Source organism: Vidua chalybeata, chromosome 21 (genome assembly GCF_026979565.1).
Source record: "Vidua chalybeata isolate OUT-0048 chromosome 21, bVidCha1 merged haplotype, whole genome shotgun sequence".
NCBI classification, from domain to species: Eukaryota; Metazoa; Chordata; class Aves; order Passeriformes; family Viduidae; genus Vidua; species Vidua chalybeata.
The window spans coordinates 807761-825384 of record NC_071550.1 but is presented as its reverse complement, the minus strand read 5'-3'; the positions used below and the strand labels follow the sequence as shown (position 1 = coordinate 825384).

The 17624-nt window shown below is 55.7% G+C and overlaps 1 protein-coding gene across 4 annotated transcripts in view; it reads left to right on the top strand.

The window, feature by feature from the left end:
• GAPVD1 (GTPase activating protein and VPS9 domains 1) overlaps positions 1-4153 on the top strand; it is a 29316-nt gene extending 25163 nt beyond the window's left edge. For all 4 annotated transcript variants that reach the window (XM_053962457.1, XM_053962456.1, XM_053962458.1 and 1 more), the window contains one exon: positions 479-4153. In XM_053962457.1, coding sequence (XP_053818432.1) covers positions 479-619 — 141 coding nt within the window. In that variant the 3' untranslated portion in view covers positions 620-4153. The remainder of the gene's footprint in view (positions 1-478) is intronic.
• Positions 4154-17624: the final 13471 nt, after the last annotated feature.

Genomic DNA, 17624 nt, shown 5'->3' with positions numbered 1-17624 from the left:
GTGCGGATGCTGTGTGTGGAGTAGAGTTTGTCTGAGGTATGTCCACCAGCATCTGTCATCTGTGCCTGCTTCATGCTGTCCTCAGGACCAAGATCCAGACCAGGACTGACTTGGGTTGTGTTGCTGGTCTTTCTTGACATGAGTGGAGAATGGTCTGACGTGTAAGATGCTGAAACAACAAGCCCTCATGTGTTGAGGTCCTGATGACCTTCACAGATTGTGGCAGTTCCTCTTCTTTCTCCTGGCCTGCTAGTCATTTTTCCTTGTTGGAAAAATGTTCCTTTCATCAAACCTGATGCCTTCTGAGCGTGTGAAGTGGGGCTGGTGAGGATAAACAGTCCCTACCCTGCAGGCAGGTTACGTACTCTGTAGGATGAGGATCACTGCACAAAGGGAATTGTGTTTCTGTTCTGTATCTGGCAGTGTTTGTTGATGTTGGGCTTTGCAAACAAGCTGTATGTCTCTTCTCCCACCCCAGGCAAACCCCCCTTGCCTGCTGTCCACTGTGCAGTACATCAGCAGTTTCTATGCCAACTGTTTGTCTGGAGAGGAGTCGTACTGGTGGATGCAGTTCACGGCAGCCGTGGAGTTCATCAAAACTATCGATGATCGCAAGTAGCTCGCACAGCACAGGCAGACTGAGCAGGAGAGGAGTTTCTAAGAATGTACAACAGCTGCAAAAGCTGAAGAAAAGACTTTCCTTGTAAAATACTGTACAGAATTGAGGCATTTTAAACCACACCTTTACTAATCTAATTAATTTAACAGATTTTCCTCTTCTCTTTGGGTTGCGTTTTTCTCCCCTCTAGATACTGGCACTTCAAAAGGGACCACAGTTTTCAGGTATTTTGGAATCTCAAAACCTTCAGAAAATTCTTCATGCTTTCTCCACCACCCCTTTTCCTGGATTCTTATTCACATGAATAATTCACTTCATTTAATTTCTAACAGAAAACTGAAACAAGAGGAAACAGGGCAGCCATGTAGTAAACTTTCTAGTTGAGTACACCTTTTATTAAGAAAACACCAGCCACACTGAAAGTTTGTAGTAGCTGACATCAGTTATTGGTTATATTGCACCTAAATTTAAAATCTGAGAGGACAGTGTAAATATTATATAACTATATTTAATGCATTGCATCTTTGGACTTACTATCCTTTGAATAAACAAGCAGAAGCCTCTCTGACCTCTAACAGGTTGTGACCTACCATGTTTTGGTGACAAAAGGATTTCCTCAAAAGGCTAAGATTTAAAAAGGGCAAACTGAACTATTTATTAAGATGTAATTACTGAAATTTCTAAAACTGGAATTTATAATAGTGCTTATTAGCTAGCTGAACACTTCTTGGCTAGGGCATTAGGGTGTTACAGAGGTTTGGATATATAGAGGAGAGGGACTGTAAGTTACAATAGAAAAGTCTAATATAAAAAGGAGAAATAAAATACCTTACTGTAATATTTTTTCTGAGCTATTGTGTATACTGTACAAACCCCAAACAGAGATCCTTAACAGAACCTTGGGCTGTAATATATATTTTGATTAGTGACATTAAATACATATGCCAGGGGGTTCAGTGAATGTTTTTACTAAATGTTCTTCGTGTTGTCTGCTATGCAGCAGTGCAAGTTTTACTGTTCATAAAAGATATTTTAAAATAATATAACACTGTTCTTTATGAAACATATCATGACATCAGTTCAGGGTGTTTTATAGATTTCTCACCCCACCTTCCCCTTAAACTGACAGTTATCAATTTCAAGAGGTTTTTATGCACAACCCCACATGGGTTTTTCATGAGTGAAGTGCTCTGGGGCATGGCCAGTGGGTGTTGGCTGTATATAAGCACTCGCTGCTCTTTTTCAGCTTCAATACAGTGAAAAAGGACAGCGAGCACTGAACTTTTCCATGTCAGTATTACTTCTTGCTCTTTCCAGAGTGTTCATTGCACTTCTGACAGAGGGATGTGGTAAGACTTGGTGTCTGTGAGTCGTAAAGAAAACAAAATCTTTCTCACATTCTTTTCAAAACACGATTGGTTTGTTTTGTGTGTGTGTGCATTTTAATGATTAAAACCTGTAAGCAACTAGTACTTGGGAAAATCATGTGGTCAATTGGAATTAGAGCAATTTATGTAAAGTATTGAGTGCTTGATTTGGCTGTGCTACTTGTCAAGGCATAATCAGGAAACTTACTTTTTAGGGCTCTCAGATATAACTCAATCGAGCAGTTTTGCCAAACTAATCACAGGTGAGAAGGTGGGATGGTAACATTTTCTTTATAGTCTTTCTCCTCTAATAGAGACACACTTGTGTGGAGGAGCAATACTCAGTCAAAACAGAATTCTTCTGATCTGCCTTACTCGGTGTCTCAGTCTGTGTAGCATTGCAATATTCTGGTTATTTAGCCTTGATGGGTTTTTGGTGCTGAACATGTAATTCAATATTGCAAGCACAGCCCTGCAGCAAAGCACAAATATGCCCTTGAAGATATGGCCAGATCATATCAAAAAGCAATATAAATTAATTTCTATTGAAGTGTCCTGTAATAGGTGATTATTACTTGAATATCCGAGGTGTTAAGACTGATGTGTGAAAGTTCTGCAGTTTGGGTGTTGGTTGAGGAGAGTATTTGTAGGATCCCTGAAGAAGGCACGAGGACACAGGAGGTGGTGGTCACCCTCTGTGCTGGCCTGGCTCACAGGGTTTGGTCAGCGCCATCAGGGCTTTCAGGCTCACTCTCCTTTATGGAAGGGGCAAGAACCATTTCCTTCACAGCTTTTATCACTTGGTTTCTCTGCATAGAAAAAGACTTAAAAGAACTGGAGTCTTTTTTTTAAATATTACTTGGTTATTTTAAAACCAGTAGGAGTTTCAGTGAGCCCCAGGTGAGCTGAGAGTTTTTGTAGCAAGATGGTCCTTTGCTTCTTTTTTCCAGCCTACTCTGAAGGTCCTTTATATAGTCTTGATAGGTGTAGTTAGAGAATTAGGCTTTCCAAAGAATTAAAAACCTGCCTGCAATGTCCTTTTACTGTTTTCCCCGGCGTCCCGTAATGTTTTGTTTTAAAATGCTAAATTCCGTGTCTAGGAAGTGATGTTGTTAGGTTTGATGTGCAATAGCCAAGGTGAAAAGACACTGCATAAAGGACCAAAAGTACCAGAACTGCTGCCAAAAGGTGCCAGCCACGGGCCTGTTGCTGTAATCCCGGTGCTTTCTGTGAATTGAACTACTTCAGCCACTGGAGGAGGAATGGAACATTTTGGGCAAATTGGAGCAGGGAAGGGTCCTTGGTAACAGGTCACAGTGTGGGCTTCAGGCTTGGCCGTTGTCTCAGTGCCCATCTTGGCACATTCTGAGGAGCTGCCACGTTAAACAATGGCATGTCTGTGCCTGGGAATAGAGGTGCTGGTTTCCTTTTTGGGTGGAGGAGGGGAAGGAAAGGGCTGGGGGTTTCATCTCTAGGAGATTCCTTTGTGCTCCTAAGTGAGATTTCTCTTTAGTCCTTTTTAAAGTCCTCTTTAAGGAGAATCAGAATGTGTCTGGCCTATCAAGGATTTGAGTTTAAAAGTTTTTGTTTTGAAGACCTTTTACTACCAAATGCTGAATGTAACTGCCATAAACTTCAGGAAAAAAAAGCCACGAACATGATGCTGTTTCCTGTGGGTGAGTCTGGTGAGCACAGTGTTGGTTTGTATTGCTTGAAAATGTTCTTGTTCTGTTAAGCCAAATTCTCACAGAACTGGAGAACTCACTGCCATGGGAATGGGGTGGGGGAAGGGGGTAGGAGAGGGGGCAGAGCTGCTGGCAGCAGAGCTGTGTGTTGGCACGAGTGAGTCAGTGTGCCTGGAGAGCTGGAGCAGCAGGAGGCAGTGGGGACAGAGGGGGAAGGATGCTCGGTCTGGGTACAGCTGGGGACGTGGCTGAGCCTGTACTACTTGAGAATTAACCTCTGCTGAGTTAGTAGTGTGTGTTCTGTACCTTTTAATTGTGCTTTACCTCTATTGAAAAGCTTTGTACTGCCTCTCCTCTTTGGTAAAGCCTTTATAAATCTAAATTAACGAGCTTGCACAATCTTGTATACAGGAACCCCATCTTGTCTCTTAACGTGATTATTAATGTATTCTGTAAAAACTGATTAAAAGGAGAGCAGTTTACCCGCCTGGCTTTGACGTTTCTGCCTTGTTCCAGTGCCATCAGCAGTTGTGCTGGGATGGCCCTGCAAGTGTGAGCGCTTCCCACTAACTTCTGTGTGGTTTGTGTTGGGCATTGCTGCTCTGCTCCATCCCCACACCACACAGGGAAGGGACCTTGGCAAAAAAGAACCAAAATCCCGTAAAGGTGAGAGGAAACTCCACTGCGCTGACTGCTTAACACAGAGCTCTTCAGTTATTATTTTGAATCTGCAGCTTGGCTCTTCTAGTAGCTTGAGAGGAAAGAAATAGCTCTGCCTGCAGCAGGACTCTGCCTGTCCCTCTGCTGGCTGCTGCTTGGTGCCTTGTTGAGAATGGTGAAGTCCAAAAATATTATGTTTGGCGTCTTTCTTCTTAGGAAACGTTCATTTTCCCTGATGAGACAGGAGGATTTCTTCAGCTGCCGTGCACGCACCCGGTGCCGCTGCTGGGCGGGGCGGGCGGGGCCGGTGCCGCCTGAGCTCGGTCCCCGCAGCGTTATTGACCTTGATTCTCTCTCATTTGCATCCAGCATTTTTCATCCTCTGGAATATGGTGTTTGGGGACCTTTCCATCATTAAGTGGATTTACAGCAATTTCCTTATGTGTTTTCTCCAAGGGATTCTGTTATGAGAGGCACATTAAATCTCCATTAATACCTCATTATCCGACTGATAAGATTACCATGATAATGAGGCAGAAATTCTAATTGTTTCACTTCTTATTGTGCCTTTCATTAAATCATATACCTGGAAGTTGCTGTCAGAGTGGGGATCTCCAGCCTGCAGAGCCTGGGAGGTGACCTGGTCCTGTGCCTCCCGGTTCTGTCCCATGGTATCAAGGGATCCTGGGGTGTGCTGGCCTTTTCTCCTGGGCTCCTGTGCCTCCTGACACGGCCTCTCCTCCATGTTCATGCTACCAGAAGGGCTTCCAGTGGCCCCAGGGCCCTTGGCAGCCTGCGCTGGGAGCATGGATTTGGAGGGACCGTGTTCCACGTGGCCCCATGAGCTGCTTGCTCCTGAGGGTGGTTAAGCACAGGGGTGTGCAGCCTCTGTCGGAGCTGTTACAGCCCATCAGGTCAATGATCCATGAACTAAAAAGTCTCTAAGAAAGAGCAATTATTGTCTATCATGTGTCAAAGGCGCCCGTATTGACCCCGAGAGATGGAGCCATTATGGCCTGTTGAGGCAGCGATCCATGAACGGTTCCTGGGAGCCGAGGTCTGGACACACCACGAGGTGAGGGGGCAGGGAGGGCTCGGGGGCAGCACCGGGGATGCTCCAGCTGCCGCGTCCTGCCATGGGCAGCCTGGAGCCAGGCCGAGGTGGGGAATGGCTCTGCTGGGCCCCAGGGATGTCCCCAGCTCCTGCTTCCCTGTGACCAGCAGGACAGCCATCCTCACCAGAAGCACCAGAGAGCCCCGCGGGGCACTGGGCACGGCCCTGGATCCAGCAGGCCACCCCTGCCCTCAGCCTGGTCCCCAGGCCCGGCTCATGAGGCACAGGAGCCCGCGGGGGATGTCACCTCTTGTCCCTGCCGGGGGTCCCCAGCCCTCCCAGAGCCGCTCTGGAGCCGGGCACGGCCGTGCTGCCCCTGCCCCGGCCCCGGCGCCCGGGTCTGCGGAGGAGCAGAGCACGAGGGGGCTCAGGCTCCTCCTGCGCGGAGGAGGCGATGTCTCCATAGAAACTGGCACGTTTGGAGGGCAGGAGGCGCGGGGGACCGGAGACAAAGCCTGTGCGGGAGCGGCGGGCAGCCCCGGCACGGAGACCCTCGGGCGAGGGCGATGCCACCCCGGGTCCCGCTGTCCCCGCTGCTCCGTGGGGAGACAGCGGTGGCACTGCCATGGCAGCGTCCCCTGCCCGTGTGGCGGCGTCACCCGTGTGCCAGGGGTGGCTTTTGGCACCAGCCTGCAGAGCCGGAGCCGGGCCGCGGCTCCAGCTGCGCTGCGGCACCCGGGCGGGCAGGGCCGGGAGGGCGGCGGGGCCCCGCGGGAGCGGGCACTGCGGGAGCGGGCACTGCGGGAGTGGGCACTCTAGGACCGGGCACTGCGGGAGCGGGCACTGCGGGAGCGGGCACTGCGGGACTGGGGCACTGCGGGACTGGGGCACTGCGGGAGCGGGCACTGCGGGACTGGGCACTGCGGGACTGGGCACTCTAGGACCGGGCATTGCAGGACTGGGCACTGCAGGGCCGGGCACTGCGGGACTGGGCACTGCGGGACTGGGGCACTCTAGGACCGGGCACTGCCCAACCTGCCCTGCACTGCCAGCCCTGCCGGCAGACCGCACCGAGCCAGCAGAGTCGTTGGGCTGGGGTTAATCAACATTCATTCATGTTTCCAAGTGTAAATTGAGCATTTGTTTAATTATGTGTAAGCAGCAATACATTCTGGCCATTATCTAAATCACTATTTTATTTCCTGGATGTGGTTTCATAATGCTGGGTTTGTGCTCCAGCCTCTGCATCATTAACAGAGAAGAGTTAATGAATATAAAAGCGTAAAGGCTAATTACACTTTAATTTACAATCATGGTCTCATTTTGGGACCACATGAAATCTGTTTTGAAAACAATTAAAACAAAAAAAAAGCCCAGTGAAGGTCTGGTGAGCGGAAGGGTTTTGGCACAGAGCGGCGCCAGTGGTCACCGGGCCCGGGAGCCGCGGCCGCTCGGGGCTGGTGGGGCCGGGGCTGCCCAGGGCGGGTCTCCCCTCGGCCCCGCGGGGCGATGACCCGGGCTGGCAGTGGGACCCCCGGGCCCCGTGCTGCTGCGGGGATGGTGCTGAGGGATGTAGGTTGGAGCCTGAGAAGAGCACAGTTCACTGGAAGGAGACAAGGATTTATTGGGCTGCAGATGTTGAAAGCAAAATTGAGCGATAGTGCTGACTGCAGCACTTTGCGGCGTTTACCACTCCTGGGGATCCTGTTCTGTGCCTCCCTGCAGGTGCCGGTGCCTGGTCCTTGGAGGGACGGTGGCTGCAGATGAAGCCATGGCAGGAGCGGTGCCGGTGAGCGGGGCCAGGCTCTGTCTCTGCCGTGCTGTCTGTGGGAGGATCGTGCTGGGCAGTGGAGATTTTGTCACCTCGGGTGCTGGTGTCAGGGCAGCTCCCTGCAGGAGCCCCTGGCTCTGCTGCCATCATCCCTGGCAGAGACCACAGATGTGCCAGAGTGTCGGGACACTGTCACAGCTGATGCCATGTCCAGGCCCAGGGTGGGAACTGTCCCTGCTGGCTCGGGATGGCCTTTCTGGATCGGGCTGCGGGTTACAGGTGGGATTCTGGGGCCGAGGTGTAGGCTGGGAGGAGAGCAGGGCCCTGGGGAGCAGAAGTGGAGCCTGTGCTCCCGTGCTTTGCAGTGGGTGAATACCTGTTTGTATTTCCTTTATTCTGATTCTCTCAGCAATGGGATAAAAGCTGTGTGCTGGGACCAGGAGGGAGCAGTGGCCTCGGCACCAAAGGCTCGTTTCCTTCTCTGGGCTGGCCGCCTGCAGCCAGCAGAGGAAATAAATCTCCCTGAGAAAACCACTTTGCTCACACAATTCCAATCCAACAGGGCATCGTGGCATCACTCACTTCTTGTTTTCTTCAGCTGATGATCTTTTACTGGGCCAGTTGAGCCCTCTAGCAGCACGATGCCTTTACCAGCTGCCGTGGGTGCTCAGAGCCAGGGGCTCATGTGAGGGCAGCGATGCCCGGGCAGTGCTGGGGCTGTGCTGGGATGTGTCCCCCAGGCTGGTGCCCTGAGCTGATTCCCTGCAGAAGCACTGAAGTCCCCGGGCTTTTCCTCACCCTGCCTATGGTGGAGGACAGGAGGTGCCCTTCTACTGCCAGGTGTCTCTGCAGGTGGCTCAGGGACACCTGCTCAGCGGGATTTACAGGAGCCAGGGGCTCTGTGGGTGCCTCTCCTGCTGGTGGATGTGCTGAGCTGGGACAGGGGAGGCTCCTTCACCAGTGGGCACTATGCCAGGCCCCGGCTGGAAGGTGGGCCCGGGGCTCTGCTGTCCCCTGGCCCCTGTGGGCTCCCTGTGCCCCACGGTGGGAGCCCATCCCTGGCTGCAGGCACCTGGCAACGCCGCCCCTCCCTGTCCCTTGCCAGGGCTAATGCAGGAGCTGTGCCACTGCTGAAGCTCAGACAGGTTTGTCACTTGTCACTGCGTGGTGGGGCCGTGTCACTAATGAACACATCCAGGGGCTGAGCGCCTGTGGCCGCTAATTGAAAGTGTTCACAACTGGGAATTCTTCTGGGTTAGGCACCGTACCTGCACTAACAGGGATTTGGCTTTCAGAAGTCCATGGCTACCGAGGGCAGCAGAGGAGGAGCAGCTGCAGTGCTCTGCCCACGCTGGGAGCAGCCAGTGGCACCACACGGCTCAGACCTCCATCACCTCCACCGCCCTGAGAAATGCGGCTGAGGGGGATGCCGGGGCTGCTGAGGGCTCCAGGTACCTGGGGGGTGTTGGCTCTGGTGTGCTGTGTCTCATGAGGGCTCAAGGCTCACTCAGGACCCTTTGCAGTGGCACTGGTGGTCACAGGGCTCAGCTCCCCTTGGCAGCAGTGGGGGACGCTGCTTGTGCAGGGCATCATCAGCTCCCCACAGCTCCCCCTTGTCAGCGTTCCCACCTTCCCACTAATCCTTGTCATCCCAAATCCTATCAGCACTGATTTGATATTTACCTCCAAATCGTGGATGAACATGTTGAACATCATCATCTGATGATGATTCCCCATTGACAACCACTTTTTGAGACCTGTCAGTCAGCCAATTCTTAATCCTTCTAATGTAAGCTCTATTGATATTATATACAGCTAATTTTTTAATCAAAACGTCACATGCTATTAAATCAAATGCCGAACAGAAGCCAAAGCACACTACTGCTCCTCAGTTACCTTTATGAGGTAAACTTTTAAATTCAAGGAATGAAACCAAGTTTTTTGACAAGCCCAGCTTCCCATCCAGCCATGCCCCGGGCTCTGGTTACAGCCCCCTTTGCTACCTCCTGCAGCTCCTCAGCCTTTCCCCGGGATGGACACGGCTGGAGGGGTGAGTGGAGTGTGCCCTGCGAGGTCGGGCACGGGGCTGGACGTGCCAGGGGAGGGCTGGCTGCCGGGTAACTTCACAGTTAAAGCCTTGGTGGGGAAATGGGAATTTTCCTCGTGTGCTGGATGCCGCCTCTGACCTGGAAATGCCGGCCCAGCCTCCGCGGATGCGCAGCGGGGGCAGGCGTGCAAATGCGAGATGACAGCGCAAGACACACCAATATGGTCACCAGCTGTCCGGCCGCCACCGGGCCGTGCGGGCCGGGCAGGCGATGCCCCAGCCACAGATGCACTTCGGGGGGAGGAGGGAGGGCAGGGCAGGGCCAGGCTCGGGCAGGTACGTGCGGGCAGGCACACGCTGCCCATGCCAGGTCGCCGGGATGGCACCAGCGCTCATCAGCCCGGGACCAGCCCGCGGGTCCCACTGCAGGGGCCCTGGGTGGTGCTTGGGTGCAGCTTGGGCGCCTGTGCCACCGTGGCTGAGCTCTGGGGACCCCTGCCCAGAGCCAGGTGAGCCAGGTGAGCCAGGCTGCTGGCAAGCCCCTTGCCTGGAGAACCACGGCTCCTGCCCTGGGCCATCCAGCGCAAGGCGACTTGCCCAGCTCTGCTCCCTCCAGCTCAACCAACCCTTTGTAAATCTAAATTAATAAGGTTGCACAGCTACAGACACAGGAACATGGGCTGTGTCTTGTCTTTGTCGATCAATGCTTTCTATCATCCCATAAAGCTGATTAAAAAGCAGAGCAGTTCATCTCACCAGGTTCCGCATCCCACCATTATAAATTTGATATTCCAGTTAATGATTGTCAGCGCTGGCGGAGGACACGGAAGCTGGTCAGTATTTGTAGTTTATAATTAATATTGGGTTTACATATAATATTGGAGCGTTGCTGCAGAGGTCACCAAGGAGGAATTTGGGATGGTTAGGAATTTATTATCCCTAAAATGTCAAAGAGCAAGAGAAAGGCAGTTTGTGTGTCCAGCACTGGCCGTGCCAGAGGGACACGGAGTGACCAGTGTGACCTGTCACGGTCACCAGCTCCACACCTGTGTCCCCAGTGCTGCTGGCAGGGTCAGCCGAGGGGTCAGCTCCATCCCAGCCCTTCCCTGTGTCCGTAGGGAAGCTGCACTGAACAGATGTCTGTGCCCAGCTCTGGACACAGGGATGCTGGTCCCTCAGGCTAGACGGTGACCTGGTTGCCGATGCCAGCTGCTCGGAGAGCCCGTGGATGGATGATGCTGTGCCTCCTGTCTGGCAGCCCTGCCAGGGGCCGCAGCCCCTCGACGGCTGCGGGCAGGGCTGTGGTGGCTGGTCCTTGCCAGCCTGTGGCACGGGGCCGAAAATGCCACGGGTGCATCCCACAGACACTGCCTGGGCCAGCACAGGGAGTTTTGGGACTTTCTCTGGGAATAAGAAACTTGACCCCAAAGGAATGCCCTGAGCTGTTTCTCTGGGATAAAACCCCACAACCTGACCAGATCCCCAGCGTCAGACAGCCTCATGTCCTGGATCGGTGAAGTGCAAGGGGGGGTTGAGGGGGTCACTGGCCCTCCAGACAGGAGCAGGGACAGGGGTAGGGCCAGGAAAAGGGACAGGAACAAGGGCAGAGAAAGGGACAGGGGAGCGGGTAGGGACAGGCCACGGCGGTGGTCGCGCAGCCTGTGCCGCGCTGGAGGCTGCGATCGGCGGCCTCAAGGTGGCACCGTAAGAGTGGGAACAGCGCGGCAGAACAAAGGCACAGCTCAGAGCCCCCAGCCCTGCCCAGAGCCCCCAGCCCTGCCCAGAGCCCCCAGCCCTGCCCAGAGCCCCCAGCACAGCTCAGAGCCCCCAGCACAGCCCAGAGCCCCCAGCCCAGACCAGAGCCCCCAGCCCAGCTCAGAGCCCCCAGCTCTGCCCAGAGCCCCCAGCCCTGCCCAGAGCCCCCAGCACAGCCCAGAGCCCCCAGCCCTGCCCAGAGCCCCCAGCCCTGCCCAGAGCCCCCAGCACAGCCCAGAGCCCCCAGCCCTGCACAGCTCAGAGCCCCCAGCCCAGCTCAGAGCCCCCAGCCCTGCCCAGAGCCCCCAGCCCAGCCCAGAGCCCCCAGCACAGCCCAGAGCCCCCAGCCCAGCTCCGAGCCCCCAGCACAGCTCAGAGCCCCCAGCCCAGCCCAGAGCCCCCAGCCCTGCACAGCTCAGAGCCCCCAGCACAGCCCAGCTCAGAGCCCCCAGCCCTGCACAGCTCAGAGCCCCCAGCACAGCTCAGAGCCCCCAGCACAGCTCAGAGCCCCCAGCCCTGCACAGCTCAGAGCCCCCAGCACAGCACAGAGCCCCCAGCACAGCTCAGACCCTCAAGCCCCTGGGCAGAACAGGAGGGTCCCGGTGCCACTGGCAGGAATCCCAGCACTGGTGAGGAAGCCGAGGTGACGGCGGTGGCAGGATCGGGGCCTTGGGCAGCCGCAGCCCCGGGGCTGCAGGACCCTCACGAACTCCCGGCGTGAGGCTCCGCACGGCCCGGGGCCGCCAGTCGCAGCTCACAGGGGACCGGGCTGACGGTGTGGGTCAAACACCCGCGTCTCCAGGGCTTTTGGGGGTGATTGTCACGTTTCTGTGTGTTTCTCCAGGCACGGGAAGGCGGATGCCGTGTGTGTGTGTGTGGGGCTGGTGCCCACCGGAGAGGATGGCATGGATCCCCCCGGCCCTTTGGTGCCAGGTATGATGCTGGCATTCCCAGCTCCCTCTCCCTTGCTCAGGGCAGGGATGCTGATCCTGGAACGCAACCCAAACCCCCTCGTGGGTGTGTGGCGTCCTCCTGCCCGGCTCCCCCGGCCACCCGCCTCCCGCCCGGCCGTGAGCCCCGCTGGCTGCGGGAGGTGCCCTCCTGCTAATTGGAGTGTGCTGAGGAGGGACCCGCTCAGCTCTGCCTGCCTTGACACTAAGACCTAAACTTGCTGTAAAACCAAATGGATACGCACACCCACATCCACGAGGCTTTTAGTTCAGCAACAAGTGAATCCATCAAAGCCCAGCACCTAATTTAATAGCAATAATGAAAGGTGTGCGTCACTATTAATTTAAGCACTCCAACATTAGCCTTGCACTTGGAAACCAGCAAGGCAAAGCTATTTACAAATGAATGTACCAGGGCAATAAATTGAAAGGACTGGTCTGACCTGCGGTGGCGGCTTTCTTCATTTATACATAGATATATTTCTATAGATGCATTTATTCCCATCTCTTTAGCGAACTCTCCCTAATTAAGTTGAAGTGGCAGTGGAAGTGTGGCAGTAAGTGTGGAAAGAAGCTGCTGAAAACGTATTTAATTCATTATAATCAATCTTTGATACCGTGAGGTTGCATAAAGGTTTCAGTATCAGAGCAGGACACCAAGAAAGGCCAAGGAGATCATCTGTACGCAGTGGGAGCGTCTGCATCCCGTGGTTTGACGTCCTCGTGGCAGGGAAGGGGAGCGCGGCTGGCGGAGCCTCCGGTGGCAGCGGGGGCTGCGGAGCAGCGGCTCCGGGAGCGCCGCGGCGGGAGCGGGGTACGGCCCGCGGACACGGGGCTCCGGCTCCGGGCGGCTCTGCGTGCCCCGGGAGGGTAATGTATGCCAGAGGAAGGTGTATGTCACCCACATTAAAGGAGTTTAATGTGCTCGGAGTCGCATTTTTGTACCCTTGCAGAATACATTATCTGTACGCTGCCTTTACAGGCTGTCACCTCGCAGGGAGGCTGCAGAGTTCCTGGAAACCATTATCAGCCTCTAATGATATTATCAAAATTGGAGCACTCGTGGCACGGTGGGGGCCGAGGGTTCATCCCCGCTGCCACCACTCTCTGTGAGGGCCCTTGGGAGCAGCGGGACGGGACTGTGGCTCCATGGATCCTCCTCTGGAGCACAAATCCCGTGGGCGGTGTGCCGAGGGGTGCAGAGGCCGTGGGGACCCTGCCCAGGGAGCCACTGTGAGGGCTGGGGTTGGCACCTTGGGCAGGGGCACCGTAAGATCTGTCCCCAGCCCGAGGGGACAGTGCCACCACACCCCGCTCCAGGGTGCCCTTCCCATGCCGCCGCTGACCCCGAGCGCTGCTCTGCCCTCTCCCGGTCTGCTGGCACTACAGAAAAACACAGGCGTCTTTTTTGGAGCGTAATCTTCTGCCTGCGACAAGGAGCCACGCAAACTGATAAATTGCAGATTAAACGAGTGCCACACTCCACTCCAGCCCTGGCTGTTAATTCCCCTGTTGTGCAATTCCCGGCTCTCAGGGCCTGTCAATTCCAGCTAATCGCAGGAGGCACTAAAACACTCTGCCCTGACAGCCCCGGATCGAGGCACCCCTGACTCCCGGCTCAGGTGGATTGCACGCATCACTTATGCACAAATCAGCAATATGCCAGCAGGGAGGAATTATGTCCGATGACAGCCCAGACATGAGGTACATATTGCAGAGCCGCCGAGCCCCAGCCGCCGTGACAGATTGCGGCGCGGGGCTGCGCTGGTGCGGGAGCAGATCCCGGCTGCACCGGCCCCGGGCACACCCGGAGCCACCGGCACCGCGCCCGTGCTGCCGCAGGACGGGGCGGCACCCGCAGCCTGCCCCCGTCCCTGCCCCTGTCCCCGTCCCTGTCCCCATCCCTGTCCCCATCCCTGTCAGTGCCACGGCCCGGGGTGCCCAAAGGGCAAAGGGAAAGGAGGAGAGAACGGGGCGGGGATTGGCACCGCGGGCACGGGGAGGGTCTCACCAGGATGAGGGGTGCCAACACACCCTGCTACGCCCAGCTGGGGTGGGGACCAGCCCTGCTCAGCCCCGCCCAGCCCAGCCCGGCTCTGCTGTAACATTTAACTTGTCGTAGTCTGTGATCCTGAAAAGCTGAAATTAATGACAGCCTTGCAGTTGCTCATTAATAATTGCTTCATTACTGTACGCAGTTGCAGCCTCCTGACAATAATGGGGTTTGCTGGTGTATTTCTAATTATCTGGCATTTCAGCTCCCTAATAGAGTCCCGGAGCTCCCTGACGAGACCTTGTTCTCCAGCAGGAGCACAGCACAGCCCGCTCAGCCCCGACGCCTGCTGCAGCCCGCCTGCTCCTTCATCTGCAGCTCCTGGGAAGGGCTGAACCGCCCTGGTGAGGCCCCACGCAGGACCCAGGGGCACCGAGACCCTCCAGCCTGGGCTGAACTCTCCCACATCCCCGTGGCACACCTGGTGCTCGTGCTGAGGTCGGTTTGGGAGCAGTGACATTGGAGAGGAGCTGGGAGCTCCAGTGCACTAAACAGGTACGTGCCTGTGGCTGGCAGTGCTCAGCGTGACCACACCATGGCTGTCCCCAGTGCCACACCACGGCTGTCCCCATGGCCACACCACAGCCATCCCTGTGGCCACACCATGGCTGTCCCCATGGCTACACCATGGCTACACCATGGCTGTCCCCAGTGCCACACCATGGCCATCCCCATGGTCACACCACAGCTGTCTCCATGGCCACACCACAGCCATCCCTGTGGCCACACCATGGCTGTCCCCATGGCCGCACCACAGCCATCCCTGTGGCCACACCATGGCTGCTCCCAGTGCCACATCATGGCTGTCCCCATGGCCACACCACAGCCATCCCTGTGGCCACACCACAGCTGTCCCCATGGCTACACCATGGTCATTCCCATGGTCACACCACAGCTGTCCCCGTGGCCACACCGCAGCTGTCCCTGTGGCCACACCACAGCTGTCTCCATGGCCACACCATGGCTGTTCCCAGTGCCACACCATGGCTGTCCCCATGGCCACACCACAGCCATCCCTGTGGCCACACCACAGCCATCCCCATGGCCACACCACAGCTGTCTCCATGGCCACACCATGGCCGTCCCCAATGCCACACCACTGCTGTCCCTGTGGCCACACTGCAGCTGTCCCTGTGGCCACACCATGGCCGTCCCCATAGTCACATCATGGCCATCCCCATGGCCACACCATGGCCACACCATGGCTGTCCCCATGGCCACACCATGGCCACACCATGGCTGTCCCCATGGCCACACCATGGCCACACCATGGCTGTCCCCATGGCCACACTATGGCCACACCATGGCTGTCCCCATGGCCACACCACAGCCATCCCTGTGGCCACACCACAGCTGTCCCCATGGCCACACTATGGCCACACCATGGCTGTCCCCATGGCCACACCACAGCCATCCCTGTGGCCACACCACAGCTGTCCCCATGGCCACACCACGGCCATCCCCACGGCCACACCACGGCCATGCCAGCAGCCCTGGCACTGTCCCTTGGCTGTGCTCCAGCCTGGGCGAGCAGAGCCGGGAGGAGGTGCCAGCAGCCTCGGCGGGTGCCGGGGCCGGGCCAGCGCTGCGGAGCTGCGGGCGGTGGCGGTGGAGTGGAATTGCAGCTCCTCGCAGCAATCCGCCCGGCAGTGGCGGCGGTGGCGGTGGCGGTGGCGGTGGCAGGGGAATTGTGGCCGTGTCCCCACGCTCACAGCCTGGAAATGACCACTTGTGCCCCGTTCCAGCCCCCGCACCGGCTCCCAGCCTTAACGGCGCACGCAGACCCTGCGCTCCCACCTGGGGAGGGGGCTCATTTGTAGTTAAAAATCTATTGTGACTTGTCAGAAAAATGAATAAATGAGCACATTATTTTTTCATTTTGGAGCTCAGCATCTGTTTGTCTAATCAAGAAAGAGAACTGGGAAAGTCAACCAGGGCTGACGCACACATTTTATTTAACTTTTCCTCTGTCAAAGGAGTTTAAATGTGTAATGAACAGGCCATGGTGATTTGAAATATAATCCCATTACTCTGATGAGATTACCCAGGCTGTGAGAGTTCACAAATCATGCTTAGGGTTTTTAGAGTGAACAACACCCTGTTGAGATTTTTTTTTCTCTTTTTGCATTTAAGCAGAGGTGTGTGGGGAGAATAAAACACGGCGGTGCTTAACCCTTCATGCAGGGGAGCAGCAGCATGGAGCTGTGCCCAGGGCCAGCCCTTCCCGTGCCCCAGCTTCTTGGTGACCCTGAGATCTCCCATGGTCATGGCAGCGATGCCAGGGAGCAGCTCCTGGCCAGGGCACACTCCTGCTGGCCCAGCTGGCCGTGTGCCCACTGTGCCCACACGTCCCTGTCCTCGTTGCTGTCCTTGTCCCAGTGCTGCTCAGGGGTGGCTGTGCTGGGATGTGATTTAAGGGGCATTAATTTCAGCTGCAGCAGCAGCACCCAGCCCCACCCGCCACCACAGCAGCGCATTTCCATGAATTCATGGGCCCATTACAAACATGTCTCCATAAATAACTCCCCCCATTAATCTCCGGGCTGCACCCACGGCTCTGCGATGGGTTTTGCTCGCTTGTCCCAGTGCCAGGTCTCAGCCCTGCCTGAGGGGCAGCTGCAAAACCCCTGGGATGCCCCAGACTCCTGCCAACCCAAAAAGAAAGGTGCCTCTGGCTGGAATTGGTGCTCTGGGAGCTCACGGCAAACCCCTGCGGAGCCCAGGGAGAGCACCAAGTGCTCTGGCCTTGGGTGCCAGCATGGGCCAGGGTGCCCTGGGTGTCCCCTGCTCAAAGGTCACTCTGGTGCTCTCCTGTGCTCTGATAAAGCCAAGGGGGTGGTGGGGAATTGTCCCTGTGGACAGGACTCCTCTGACAGCAGGAGTCAGAGAGAATTCAGGGGATCTCTGCTGCCTCCAGCAGCTGCCTGCGTGCGGCAGGCCGGAGCCACGCTCTGCTCTGCCCGGTAGCAGGGATGGAGGAACAGCTTGCCTTGCTGACCCAGTTGAATGCCCATCTGACTCAATTACATCCACAGCTACCGGGGAAAGACCAGCCCGTGCTGGCTCCGTGCTCAGCTGTGCACACACTGCAGCCATGAGCGCTGATTTAACTCCTTCAGGAGCGCCGAGCAGCAGAAACGCCTGTTCTGGGGGAGGGATGCTCAGCTCCTGGAATGCTGGATCTTCCCAGGATTTAAGGGAGTTATTTCTTGTAGGCCATGTATCAAACTGAATCTGATCTTTGGAAGCAAATTTGGTTTTTGACTGTCAGTGGCTCTTTTGGAGCAAATAAACTCACTTGGGGCTCCAAAGCTCCCCGCTCCTCACCCAGCCCCTGGAGCAGCCTCTGTCCCTCCATCTCTGCCTGGCTCCCAGGACACCACACCAGGAGCAGGAAGGTGACTGGCAGGAGGGTGTGAACACAGCTGGTCTGGGCAAGGGACAGTGCCACAAATGTCACAGACAGCAGAGATGTCATTAGGTGAGTTTTTTAGGCTCTCCTGAGAGCCAACCTGCACATGCTGAATCCCTGCTGATAATAAATACATGTGAGGGGGTGGCAACAGCACTATGGCCATGGAAACAGGAGATTGCTGCAGTTTCTGGTACCAAATAGGCAATTTTTCAGTTCAGTTAAAAAGAATTGAAACTGGGTGGCCAAAG